A 15282-nucleotide genomic window follows, 5' to 3' on the forward strand; every position below is an offset into this window, starting at 1 on the left:
TTTTTTACCTCCCCTACACGTAAAGTGGGGGTGAATGTTTTTTTTTTGTTTCAATCCTACAGTGTGGGGTATCGTTGGAAAGGTCTTTCAAAACTAATAAGGGTCTTCAACCAGCATTTTTTGATAAAGTGAATATATTAGGAGATAATCGCTCCGAAATAAAAAAAAATGTGTCCCCCCACTCTAACTTTTGAACCATAGGTCAAAAAAATATGAAAAATATCGTGGAAGTAGAGCTTAAGAAAGACATTAAATGAAAACTATAGCGGACATGATCAGTTTAGTTGTTTTTGAGTTATAGCAAAAAGTTTCCCCTTCATAGTAAAAAGACGTAAGAACTAGTACACCCACAGTTCATCCCTTGGTTAACAATCTACTATACTTTAAGGCCCAGTTTAACTTATTGTGACGGAAGAGTAACTACGGAACCCTACTCTGAGCATGGCCCGACATGCTCTTGGCCGGTTTTTTTATACTACGTCGGTGGCACACAAGCATACGGTCCGCCTGATGGTAAATGGTTCCCGCAGCCCATGGAAATGCGCGTGGCCGACCCTAACACTCCGCACCCTCGTTGACTTCTAGCAAAGAGAATTAAGAAGACTAAGAGTGCTCACTCCATACAACGGTTTTGTTACCAAAACTGATGTAACCTTACTCATCGGCAGGAACACAACATATTTAATTGAATAATAATTATAGCCTTATGATATTTACTTGAAACTTTTGTACTTAAATATATAAAATTTTGTACTTTAGCGTGTAGCTGCGCTCTCTCGGAAAAGTTTCCACGGAAGACCAGCGTCGAGATCCTTAGGTGGTATCTTGACATTAAGAGGCTGTCAATACCTAAAGCGCGCACACTGTCTATTTGTATCGGAGTAAATGAGATAGCACTGTCGCATGTTACTGGGCCTGGGCAAGGGAATAATAAGAAAAATATTTAAATAAAAAAAAGTGGATTATTAGTGTAATATTTTACTCAATAACGGTTTAGGCATAAATGTTTTGAAATTGTGATTTTAATTGCAGACCCATAAGTCAAAACAATAAAGACATAGAACCGTTTAATTGTGATTTTAAGACCAATCTTTGCAATTATTTTCTATCGAGCCGATTTCGTTCAATCATGTATCGAGTACAACCACGGTCTTTGAAATATAATTAATATGAACATATATTTTTCTTACTTGACTAAAACAAATAGTCTTTCTTAAAAAACTGTTTAAGTAACATCAATTTCAAGGACATTGGGTGTTGACACCCTCTTAAGCTGAGTGGAGACCTTTTCAGTGACACTTAATAATAAATTGATTCTGTCGTCTCATGTATTACCTGTACCCCTAGTGTAAATTTAGTCGATAGCGAAACGTGACTTTTGTATGGGTTTTTGAACAGCGCGCCAAGCGGGACGTTTTGGAAAGTCAAAAATCTCATACAAAATGACACTTAACGCAAACGCGTACGTCACGTTTCGCTGTCGAAAATATTTACACTAAGGGTACTGAACTTAAGCGTTTTCTGAATAAATTTCTTCTATTCTATTCAACACTATGAGCAGGGTCTAGTGTTATTTGGTTATGCTGGGGATTATCGAATAAAACAAATTGATCAAATCTTAGACCGTAATATATATTTATAAAAATGTTTTCTCCCATTTTCCATCACAGTTGACAACAATACATAATCGTAGTGCGTAAAATCTTCATTTCCTTTAAAAATATTTAAAAAGTCAGTCTTCTTTATGATCCTATCCTTCCTTTTCTGTGCAATTAACAGGCCATTTACAATTAATTCGTGGAGTGTTAGATTTTCTGTACTTGGCCGTGTTTTTACGATTCGGTTTTCGGAACTTGGCTGTGTCTGTTCTAGTGCGTTTTCAATTTTCTGTTCCTTGGCACAGTTTTGGCATTTTTGGGCTTGCGTTGCGTTTCCGAGACGGTTTGAATGTGATCTGAAAAAAAAAACAGTCGAATTGAGTACCTCCTCCTTTTTGAAGTCGGTTAAAAAGAGGGGAAAAATTTGTGTCCCAAGGGAGGAAAAGTAGGACATTGCGTGCCGCGTGTAAAATTGTCACCCGAGCCAAAGGCGAGGGTAGCAAACACGCGGGATGGAATGTCCTACGTTTCCTCCCGTGGTGCGCATACTATTTTTCTGCTCGACGGAGGCGGAAAGAGGCTACTTCGTTTAGCGCAGCGGGAGCAAAGTTGACGCTTTCCGCCCGGAGAGCAGAAAAAGGTTTTTGTACCTACCACCCCCGAATAAAAAGAAAAAATGTATCGGAAAAGACAGATGTCACGAAATGTCACTTGACTATTTTCATACATTTCGATTAGCGTTTTCTACTAATGATTGATATTATTCTATGTATTTAAGTATTTATAAATATTTATATATTATACAATATATCGTTGTCTAAGTACCCTCAACACAAGCCTTATTGAGCTTACTGTGGGACTTAGTCAATTTGTGTAATATTGTCCTATAATATTTATTTTATTTTATTTATTTAGTTTGGCTATTTGGCGGTTCGAATTCGAATCACGCTTGGTCGGTGCATTTTTAACACATTCACTGCTGAGGTCGTAGCGCTAGGTCGTAGCCTATTACATGGATTTCCCGGTATGTAGCGGAAATGCTTCGTAGAGGCAAAACGATAACGTGTCGTGATTAGCGCTGAATGGGTTAAAAGTGGTTATTTTTTGAGTTTTTCTTTGAATTCTCACATTGATTAGGATTTCCACTAGCTGGTGCGGATAACATCTTTTTGTCTGTCTAACTCTAAAGGTTGCCTAGAAGAGATCGCTCTTCAGCGATAAGACCGGCTGTCGTCTACCTCAATCTTTAATCAATTGTTTTATCTAAACTGTATCTTTAACTGAGGTGTACCAATAAAACGTATTCTAGAGCCAGACCAAACTAATTTGGCAGCGATTTTGAAGTTTCATAGAAGTTTGACGTTTAAAATAACACTTGCACTGTCTGGACTGTCAAAATCGCTACCAACTTATCTTGGTCTGACTCTATGTATCTTTCTATAAACTAGGTATTTTGATTAGCATTTTTTTTTAATGATAGAGGAGGCAAACAAGCAGACGGATCACCTGATGGTAAGCGATTACCGCCGGCCATGGACACCTGCAACACCCGAGGGGTTGTAAGTGCGTTGCCGGTTTTAAGATGGGAGTACGCTCTTTTCTTGAAGGTTTAAAGGTCGTATCGATAGCATAAAGCAAAATCAATGAAGTACCTTGTCAAGGTGACGCTGGCATTGAACCTGCATACCCAGCCGTCGAACTCCGTGAACCAGTCCTGCAGGCCTTCTGGCGACGTCAGAATATCTGTCAAAACAATATAAAAAATAAATAAATATCAGTTGACATCTTACACAGATCCATCTTGTCCCAAACTAAGCAAAGCTTGTACTATGGGTACAAAGCGGCGATATACATACTTGTATAAATATATACATACTTATATACATAGAAAACACCCATCAGGAACAAATATCTGTGTTCATCACACAAATAAATGCCCTTAAGCCTTTGAGTGGTTTTTGCCTTGGAGTGGTAGGTTAGCGTGGTATGGGCATTTAATGAGGAGGGATGAATGCCATATAGGAAAAAGAATGTTAGGAATGAATGTTGATGGACGGAGAGCGGATGGTAGACCCAAAAAACGATGGATGGATTGTGTGAAAGAGGATATGAGAAAGAAAGGAGTGAGTGCTGAGGTGACGAAAGATAGAGGAGAATGGAAGAGAAGAACATGTTGTGCCGACCCCACATAACGTGGGATAAGGGCAGGAGGAAGAAGAAATGCCCTTACCGGGATTCGAACCCAGGACCATCGGCTTCATGGGCTTCTCCGTACATTATGGGGTCGTCTGTCTCGGCAGAGTGGCTACTAACTTTATCTATGTACAGTGTCGAGGAGTTTTTTAAACTTCCGTACACATAAGTTCAATATGCTTACACACTGTGTTAACTTATGTTTATGTAATAATATTGCATTGTCACCCGACTTACATGTATGCAAATTTTCAGCTCAATCGTAAATCGGGAAGTGGGTCTTTAGCTTCCAAAATTTGACCCACACTAACTAACAGACTAAAAAACATACTAACAGAGGTTTTTAGAATTGTCTCGATGAGTATTTGTTGCCTGTGGGAAGAAAAGTACAGTCAGCGATAAAAGCTTGTAACAAAAATGAAATTTTATCCATTTATTTTATATTTTGAGATTTGTGCCTAATCTCATGATCAGGGGTCGGAAAAAAAGTGCGGATGACGTAAAAATGACGTAATCTTGCCCTGTGTGCAAGATTGATGTTTGAGTTTGTATTTAAACTTCCGTGTGACATGTAGTAACAAAGTAGTATTAATGAAGTAACAAAATAATCCTAAATAAATCCATGGAATTAATAATACAGGTGGTAGGGTGATGTAGTGAATAAAATAAATTTCACGAAACTTGTTACCATAAGGTATAATTATCTCTTTATTTATCTTGTGTCTTAGATTAGGCATTTTATAATATGAATATAAAAGTAAAATACAACAAATCATACAAAAATAATACAAAATACATATAAACACATTATAAAAAACCTAACCTAGGGTGCCGCCAGCAGCGGGGCAGGGCCCAAGCTGCCGGTGGTCAGGGCCGCAGAGAGAGGAACCGGCGGACGTATAATTATTATTATTATCAATTATTTCATGTTTGGTTGTCTCCAAATGTCTTTTAATATTGCTTACCTTCGTTGGTATATCTTGATTACAGCAAGAGCAGTATACGTGTTTGTCACGTACCTCCAAAAACGGAAAATTGCCACAATATTCGAGTAAAGATGACATTTTAGAGCTTATACATTAGTAAATATAAATTTCAGCTAAATATAATCGTGAAGATACATTAGCAGTGATCGGAATAGGTAGTGCCATTTCACGGGAACTCGGTGCGTAAGCTTAGTATGGACATAGCTTTTAACCCCGGGATTTCATATGAAAAATTTTAAGTTTATGTTTGGTTCAGAAATGTTGTGTGATTTTTTTTTTGGTTACTATAGAATATGGCATCGACAAAATATGAAGTAGATACACTAACTTTGACATCCATGCAAACAAAGAAAATAAGCACGTCTTATCAGTTATCTTTTTGCATTTGCATGTTGTTTTTCTAAGTGCATTCTTAAATTATCTTTACTTAAATTATCTGGTTCGACCTTGAGATAACTTTCTATTATTTACCTCTATGAAGAGCTCGGGGCAGGGTGGGACAGTAGCAACAGATGCCAATATTTGTCATGCTATCTCTTTTTAGTTGAAAGATAATGTTTTAAGCAAGGCAAGTATTTTAAGATTACTTATGTTCTTCTGTTCGTTAAGTTCGCACGTATTACTCATGGTTGGTTCAATTCGACTTTGGCTTGTTTACCGGACTTTGTGATCGATCATCTTATTGTGACGACGTTGGCTATCCCTAATTGGACTCTGATTTACTTGTGATTGGACTAAGTGGAACTTCTTATCTAGCTAAACATGCCTCGGCGAGCTAAGGAAGAAACTATTCTGAGTTGGATTGAATCCTATCCCGACTTAGAGTTTGATTCAACAAGACATTTAATACATTGTACTAAATGTGACGTTAATATTGGATGCAGAAAGAGTACAGTGAAGCAACACATCGAAGGACCTGTACACAAAGGATTACATCACCAACCAAATGAAAGTTTTTACTTTGATCTGATCGAGTTCCTCATACTTTGCAATATCCCATGGGTTCAAATCGAAAATCCAGCATTCACAACCTTCTTCCAGAAGTATTTTTGCTGCACTTGTACAAATCAGCCTCTACGTACTCTATCCAGTGAATCGACAATAAGAAAAGTATACCTGGACAAGTTTTATCAAGCCAGAATAGCAGCTATACGCAGTGAAGTGGCAAATAAAAAAATTTGGATTTCGTTAGATGAAACGACAGACTTTCTAGGCAGATACGTGGTCCATTTCTTGGTGAAACCTTGGGATGCAACCGTTTCTCATAAAACTTATTTAATGGCGTGTAAAGTGCTCACGGTAGTGAATGGGGAGACTATTGCTAAGTTTGTTACAGACTGCTTAGAAAAAATGTGGGGAGAAGGCTATGAAAATCAACTCGATAATGTGCTTCTCTTATGTACTGACAGCGTTGCGTATATGTTGAAGGCGGGGCGAATTTTAAAAAGTGTGTTACCGAATATGAAACACGTTACATGCTTAGCTCATGCTCTGCATCGTGTGGCAGAGCAAATAAGATGTCAATATCCGGACGTAGACGCCCTGATAGCTAACTTGAAAAAAGTATTTTTAAAGTCTCCTAGTAGAGTGCAACTGTTAAAGGAAATGTATCCAAATTTGCCTTTACCTCCTAAGCCAGTAATTACAAGGTGGGGTACTTGGCTCGCTGCAGTATCTTACTACGTGAAGTATTTCACTGAAATAAATACAGATTTGTCAAGATTAAGAACATCAGATGCTGTTTCAATTAAAAAGGCTAAAAAAATGCTTGAAAAACCCAACAAAAAAAAAGAATTAGATTATATCCACGAAAATTTTAATATAATAGAGGTGGCCTTAACTCGTTTACAGGAACGAAATATGTCAATGGGCGATGCCTTAATCGATTTTGATCAAGTTAGGATGGTAATCAATTGGTCTAATAGTTTACCCATAGAAAACAAATTTGAAGGGGTTATGGCTCGAAACCCGGATTTAGATACTATAAGAGAATACGCAGGAGATATTTCAAAAGAAACCGCATCTGAACATATTTCCTTTTACAAATTTGCCCCGCTGACATCAGTGGAGGTTGAAAGATCGTTTTCCACATATAAATGGATATTAGACGTCAAGAGAAATAGACTGACAGTTGACAACATTGAAAAAATAATCGTTTGCTATTACAAATTTAAAGAAAGCAAGGAATAAACGATGTAAAATAAAATCTGTAAAGTTTGACTGGAAGAGATCACTTATAGGTGATAAGACGCTTATTCTTTACCTCTATTTTTGTGTATAATTTGTTGTATTGTATAATTTTAATTTGTATAGTAAAAAATAACGAATGTTTTAATAACGTTGATTTAATACATATGTGTACTAATGTTGATGTTTGACGATTTATTTTATGATTGTAATTTGTAACTGTTAAAAGTTATGTTGAATAAAGAATTGACGTATTTATAATGACATTTTTTTATTATTTTGCATCTTCTTAATTTAGGTCAATAATATTCACTGTGAAAAAATACGAGTCCCGAAATCCCAAGGCTTATCCATGTTATGTTTAATGTTTAAGGTCATTCACCCGAAATGGCACTACCTATTCCGATCACTGTACATTAGCTAAACAATAACGAAGTCAATTTATTGTTCATCTGATTGACAATGTGTCAGTCAAAAACGTACTTACTCATTTCAAGTGGCGATATCGTTTAATAAAGAGGTTGATAAATGATGAGTGATAATTGTTTATGAAAATCAATAATACTATTTGAAATCACCTATAAGTGGTTTGACGTCATCCGCACTTTTTGTACGACCCCTGCTCATGATTCTAGTATTTTATTAAATAACTGTTCAAGTTACTGAAGTGAACATGATGTTTACTTTATTTCAACATTAAAATCCTTATCTAACGTGATTATAACGTGATCTTTAAATCGGCACGATTGTAATAAAATGAAGATAAAGAAATATTACAAAAAAAAACAACGGACAAGTGCGAGTCGGACTCGCCCACCGAGGGTTCCGTACTTTTTAGTATTTGTTGTTACAGCGGCAACAGAAATACATCATCTGTGAAAATTTCAACTATCTAGCTATCACGGTTCATGAGATACAGCCTGGTGACGGACTCTGAGCAGAGTCTTAGTAAAACGGTCTTATTAAGAGGCTGTCAACACCCAATGTCCTTGAAATTGATGTTACTTAAACAGTTTTTTAAGAAAGACTATTTGTTTTAGTCAAGTAAGAAAAATATATGTTAATATTAATTATATTTCAAAGACCGTGCTTGTACTCGATACATGATTGAACGAAATCGGCTCGATAGAAAATAATTGCAAAGATTGATCTTAAAATCACAATTAAACGGTTTTATGTCTTTATTGTTTTGACTTATGGGTCTGCAATTAAAATTACAATTTCAAAACATTTATATCTAAACCGCTGTTGAGTAAAATATTACACTAGAAATCCACTTTTTTTATTTAAATATTTTTCTTATTATTCCCTTGCCCAGGCCCAGTAACATGCGACAGTGCTATCTCATTTACTCCGATACAAATAGACAGTGTGCGCGCTTTAGGTATTGACAGCCTCTTAATATCGGATTATCATATATTACCACACAAGTGCGATAATATAATAATAAAGCAGCCTGTGCCTAAAAGCGGTTCAATAATTTCCACGTTACGAACAAGTGCGTTGAAAATGTTGAAATAGTTATTTACAAGTACAAAAAATAGGAAATTCCCGAACGGAGTGTTTTAAGTCGCCACGAGTTGCGAATAACCTATTCGCACGTGTATCGTACAACGTTTCACAGTAATTTTTTTTTATACTACGTCGGTGGCAAACAAGCATACGGCCCGCCTGATGGTAAGCAGTATCCGTAGCCTATGTACGCCTGCAACTCCAGAGGAGTTACATGCGCGTTGCCGACCCTAACCCCCTCCCGCCCCTCGTTGAGCTCCGGCAACCTTACTCACCGGCAGGAACACAACACTATGAGTAGGGTCTAGTGTTATTTGACTGCGATTTTCTGTAAGGTGGAGGTACTTCCCCAGTTGGGCTCTGCTCTAGATCTGGAATGACATCCGCTGCGCTGTGCCCTACCACACAGAGCGAGATGACATTCACAATGCCCATACCTCTCTTGCGGACGTAGTTAAAGGACGTACCCGGGTCCAAAAATATAAATATAAATATGCCTCTTTAAAGTTTCGACATATGCACGGAAAGTGCTCATTCCCGCACGCTTGCGGGAAAGTAGCACCATTATGTACTGTTCTTCGGCAGTAGGGTTAAAAGATGAATGAACCTATTTAACATTCGAAAAATTATGCATAAAATAGTCTTTATTGTTGTTGAATATAAACAAAGCGTCATACATGTTTATTCGACGACACAAAAACAAAGATAAAAACAATAACAAACTGATTGATAAACTTGTTTTTCATTTGTCATAATACCTAAGTAGGTAAATATAAGTAATGTACTCGTAAATAATCAGCTGTGATGTAAATAATTTAATAATCCTACAGTACCGGTAATTTATCACCTTTGCGTGTTTTTGTATGTACGTGTAGAGTAAACAATATAGATTTGTTTGTAGATTGCATATTTTACTAGTCATTTTATACAAATATATGATACTGCAATGTAATACTATGAATTACAATAGGAGACTCGGCATATTACTAAAAAAGCGGCCAAGTGCGAGTCGGACTCGCTCATGAAGGGTTCCGTACAATTTGAGACGTATTAAAAAAAAATCTACTGGCTAGATCTTGTTCAACATTTTACCACTTTGGAAGTGTCTCTCGCGCAAACTATTCAGTTTAGAAAAAAATTATATTAGGAACCTAAATATCATTTTTGAAGACCTATCCATAGATACCCCACACGTATGGGATTGATGAAAAAAATTTTTTAAATTTTTTATGACGTATTAAAAAAAACTACTCACTAGATCTCGTTCAAACCAATTTTCGGTGGAAGTTTGCATGGTAATGTATATCATATATTTTTTTTAGATTTTTCATTCTGTTATTTTAGAAGTTACAGGGGGGGGGGGGACACACATTTTTTCACTTTAGAAGTGTCTCTCGCGCAAACTATTCAGTTTAGAAAACAATGATATTAGGAACCTAAATATCATTTTTGAAGACCTATCCATAGATACCCCACACGTATGGGTTTGATGAAAAAAGATTTTTTGAGTTTCAGTTCTAAGTATGGGGAACCTCCAAAATTTATTGTTTTTTTTCTATTTTTGTGTGAACATCTTAATGCGGTTCATAGAATACATCCACTTACTAAGTTTGAACAATATAGCTCTTATAGTTTCGGAAAAAAGTGGCTGTGACAGAATCGGACAGACAGACGGACATGACGAATCTATAAGGGTTCCGTTTTTTGCCATTTGGCTACGGAACCCTAAAAACCGGTCAAGTGCGAGTTCGTTTTACTCGCGCACAAACTGTCTTCCGTTTGGCGAAAAATATTTATATTTCGTTACTTCATTTTTCAGATATAATTCACATCACATCACACACAGTCACATTCTTTTAAAATTGTATTAGTATTTTGTTTAGATAAAGATAGTTTATTATTCAAGTAGGCATATTACAATACGCTTAAGAACGTCAAATAAAGCTACACCGGCTTTAACCCTACACGTCTGACCCGAGAGAATTTAAATCCCCCCTTAATTGGAGGAGGGTATCCCAATATGGACCGGCATGAATCTCGACGGGACACATCTTTTCAAAACATTACTTACATCTTATAATTAACATGCATTAAATAAGAAAAAATACAATTTAGATTACTATAGAAGTCATGCAATTAGGTACTTTTCTTTATAGAAATTTGATTAAAAATATATATGTACATCAAATTTAATTATACAAATACGTAGTTCTTTCAGAAAACATATCGAATTATTACAAAAGGAAAAGAAAATAAAATTAATAAAGAAATGAGAATATACATTATATAAATCTGACTGATTGCTATGAAAGATATTAGAATTTTAAGAGGTAATTCATTGTCAATTAAATTAGCGTTCCGCGTCAGTTTAAGGGAGTTTTATCGGGAAATGTGGTTACTGTTCACGACTTAAGAATCACCTGTATTTTTATAAGCTCGTGGTATTTATCTGAGGTCACAATAAAGTCCCGTTTCAGGGTCAAATATAATTAAATTCCCAAGTCTGCTGTTAAAAATGATACTCATTTCCTGTTTCCTTTTAGGGTACTGGAAATGAATGTCTTGGATTACGTACGAGTTTATAAAGCTACGCCATTCTTTAAAAAAATAATTTTCTTTAATTGGATGATCCGATTTTCATAAGATTAAAATTATTGTAGATTTTTAGGGTTCCGTAGCCAAATGGCAAAAAACGGAACCCTTATAGATTCGTCATGTCCGTCTGTCTGTCCGATTATGTCACAGCCACTTTTTTCCGAAATTATAAGAACTATACTGTTCAAACTTGGTAAGTAGATGTATTCTATGAACCGCAGTAAGGTTTTTACACAAAAATAGAAAAAAAAAAATTTTGGGGGTTCCCCATACTTCGAACTGAAACTCAAAAAATCTTTTTTCATCAAACCCATACGTGTGGGGTATCTATGGATAGGTCTTTAAAAATGATATTGAGGTTTCTAATATCATTTTTTTCTAAACTGAACAGTTTGCGCGAGAGACACTTCCAAAGTGGTAAAATGTGTGTCTCCCCCCCCCCCCCCCCCCCCCGTAACTTCAACAATAACAGAATGAAAAATCTAAAAAAAAATATAAGATATACATTGCCATGCAAAGTTCCACCGAAAATTGGCTTAAACGAGATCTAGTAAGTAGTTTTTTTTAATACGTCATAAATGGTAAGGAACCCTTCATGGGCGAGTCCAACTCGCACTTGGCCGCTTTTTAAGATTATATTGCTCAACCTTATAAAACTAACGAACAAGAGCAAACGGAGTTTCATTCTCATTTTAAAACTACGAGCAGTACTGATAAATCCGCTACTTGGCGCTAGATGTCGACTAAAAAAATAATAAGTATTTTGGTACCAAAACTGATGTATACAAGTTTATTTAGTCACCTGCAATAATATACTGAGCAACTTTTACTATATGGGACCAACCCGCTAAAAAAATTGGCTGTTTCATACATTTTGGCTGGCTGACCTTGACATTTCTGCTATGCTGATGGATGCTAGGTGCTCAACTGTCCCAATTTAATTTGTTAATGTGCCATTATTGTTTTTATAATTGTTAATACTTATAATTATTAGTTAGTTTAAGTTTCGTGACGCATTGGTTCAACTGTAATGTCATGTAAACATTTTTATCAATAAAATAAAATAAAAATAAAAATAAAATAAAAATTTCGAGGTTGGTCCCATAGTAAAAGTTGCTGAATATGACCTATATATTCAGCTCGTAAATTATTTCTGGTGACGAAATAACCATTCTGTATAGGGAGCGTGCATGAACTGTAGGAGGCAGCACAGGAGCCGTCAGATTTTTGGCGCGAGGCGTAAATGTGATGTTTTTTGTTCCGATGTAGCCCACAAGATGGCAGAACCTACTATGCACAAGAAAACACGTGACGTGTACATGTGCTTGTTTATGGTTCCGATTCAGGCCACAAGATGGCAGACCCTCCAACGCGCACGGTCCCTATAGTGGGCACTCTATGTTACTTATTTCTCTATGATTTAAATAAAGTAACGGTAGAGTGATGGAATCTGACTTGACTTTTAACTCGTTTAACTGGTTGTTTAATAACTTCGTGCAAGGTCTGCGTGTTGCAACCATCAGGCCAATTCAAGTTTTAGTTATTAAATCTCATTACAATATGATACTGATCTGATCCTGAACTGTCAGTGGCAAAAGTGACTGTCATAATACCGGTTGGAAGTGTTGGAACCGGTATGTGCTTAAACTATGTCCAAAAGAGACGTTTGGGTACTGTGAAAGTCATAATTGCCAAAAATCAATTCTTAGGGTGTTACTACACCAATCGATCGATCGATTTGTCTAGGTAGAAACTATCGATCGACATTTCTATATCGACGTCGATGCCATCGATCGATTGGTGTGGTAAGACTTTTACCACCTCTAACGTAACTCTTGGTTGACTATAGCGATTTTCTTGCATCTTTTGACGACCTAGAGTGACCTTGCCTATGAAGCTGATGGTCCCGGGTTCAAATCCTGGTAAGGGCATTTATTTGTGTGTTGATATTTGCTCATTAGTCATGGGTGTTTTTTTATGTATTTAAGTATTTATAAACATTATATATCGTTGTCTAAGTACCCACAACACAAGCCTTATTAAGTTTACTGTACGACCAATAATGACGTATAATATATACTCATTTATTTGCCACACGGACAGTTTCGGTACGGAACCCTAGAAAGAGGGAACATTTGTGGGACAAAGTCTAAAAACACGATGACGTCAAAGGTCAATAATGACATTTTTTTTTCTATTGCGTCTGTGCCAGAACACGACAATAACAAAAACACGATTTATTTAGCCGACTGATAAACGGATAATGTTTTTCTATTATTTAGTGTGTGTCATCCACGTTGACGCGCAGGTTTGTCAAATCTAACCGTTATGAACATGATAATAGGAGTCAAGGCAGGCGTCGTTGTGAATGACACTATACTTTGACGACCGGTTTGGGCTAGTGGGTAGTGACCCTGCCTACGAAGCTGATGGTCCCGGGTTCAAATCCTGGTAAGGGCATTTATTTGTGTGATGAGCATGGATGTTTTGTTCCTGAGTCATGGGTGTTTTCTATGTAAGTATTTATAAATATTTATATATTATATATATCGTTGTCTATGTACCCTCAACACAAGCCTTATTGAGCTTACTGTGGGACTTAGTCAATTTGTGTAATAATGTCCTATAATATTTATTATTATACTTGTGTATGTATGTATGTTTACTTTGTCAGCTGTAGCTGTTTTTTAATACCACGTCGGTGGCAAACAAGCATACGGCCTGATGGTAAGCATTCATCGTAGCCTATGGACGTCTGCAACACGACAGATATTACATGCGCGTTGCCGACCCTTAATAAACCTGTACAGTCCTTTTTTGAAGAACTCCATACGGTGGCCCCTCGGGAAAAACTTGGAGAATTTGAGTATTTGATTTAGTTTTTATTTAAGGTGCGATGTTGCCATTTCCTTTTATTTACTTATCTGTTTATTTATTTTTATAGTCTGAAAAGCCAGCTTTATCAGCAGAAGGCGGCAAATTTTTAAATATGTAGGCACGAAGTTTCAGCCTCTCATACTAATTATTAACTTCCTTGCCTTTTTAGGGTTCCGAAGCCAAATGGCAAAAAACGGAACCCTTATAGATTCGTCATGTCCGTCTGTCTGTCCGTTTATGTCACAGCCACTTTTTTCCGAAACTATAAGAAGTATACTGTTCAAACTTGGTAAGTAGATATATTCTATGAACCACATTAAGATTTTCACACAAAAATAGAATCAAAACAATACATTTTGGGGGTTCCCCATACTTAGAACTGAACGATTTTTTTCATCAAACCCATACGTGTGGAATATATATGGATAGGTCTTCAAAAATGATATTGAGGTTTCCAATATATTTTTTTTCTAAACTGAATAGTTTGCGCGAGAGACACTTCCAAAGTGATAAAATGTGTCCCCCCCCCCCCCCGTAACTTCTAAATTAACAAAATGATAAAACTAGAAAAAATATATGATATACATTACCATGCAAACTTCCACCGAAAATTGGTTTCAACGAGATCTAGTGAGTAGTTTTTTTTTATACGTCATAAATGGTACGGAACCCTTCATGGGCGAGTCCGACTCGCACTTGGCCGCTTTTTACTGACACAATTGGCTTGTCAGAGTATATTATAATGTATTTATGTTAATCACACCTAGTCTATACAGTGTATATTATAGTTTATAAAGTTTAGTAGTGAACAAGGAAGCTATAAGTCCAAAATAAACTACATAAAACTCTATAAATCTATTTTCAAACAAAAGCATCTAAAATGAATAAATAAAATAAAACTTACTGCAAATATCCAAGTCCATTTCACACATCACAAAATGCAGTTATAATTATTATCGCTATTATTGTTAATGAACAACTAACGTTAATAATTGTTATGATAATAAACGTGTGCGTTCGTGTTCCTCTAGATATAAACAAACTGAGCGTACGCGAACGATAGCAAGAGTTCAACGATTAATCGCTAGTGATGTAACCGATATATCGATAATAATCAGAGATCGTGTAATTAAGTATACAAGGTGGCCAAAAAATATGTGCATTCCCGTTGCCAGGGAGGTTTTTGGGCTTATACTGAGCAACTTTTACTATGAGACCAACCCCGAAATCGCAAAAAAAAATTTTACCAGCCCATACAAAATGGCCAGCTAAAATGTATGAAACAGCCAGAATTTTTTTTTTCGCGATTTCGGGGTTGGTCCCAGAGAAAAAGT

General features: G+C 36.2%; 1 protein-coding gene across 1 annotated transcript; it reads right to left on the bottom strand.

Annotated features, from left to right (window-relative positions):
• Positions 1 to 1558: 1558 nt before the first annotated feature.
• Positions 1559 to 15002, bottom strand: LOC133531739 (uncharacterized). Its single transcript, XM_061870125.1, has 3 exons — positions 14853 to 15002; positions 3251 to 3341; positions 1559 to 1954 (listed from the first exon to the last, which is right to left on the bottom strand). The coding sequence occupies exons 1-3, from the start codon at positions 14878 to 14880 to the stop codon at positions 1612 to 1614; spliced, it is 462 nt and encodes a 153-aa protein (XP_061726109.1). The 5' UTR covers positions 14881 to 15002; the 3' UTR covers positions 1559 to 1611.
• Between the last annotated feature and the right edge of the window lie 280 nt (positions 15003 to 15282).

Source organism: Cydia pomonella, chromosome 25 (assembly GCF_033807575.1).
Source record: "Cydia pomonella isolate Wapato2018A chromosome 25, ilCydPomo1, whole genome shotgun sequence".
Classification (NCBI taxonomy): domain Eukaryota; kingdom Metazoa; phylum Arthropoda; class Insecta; order Lepidoptera; family Tortricidae; genus Cydia; species Cydia pomonella.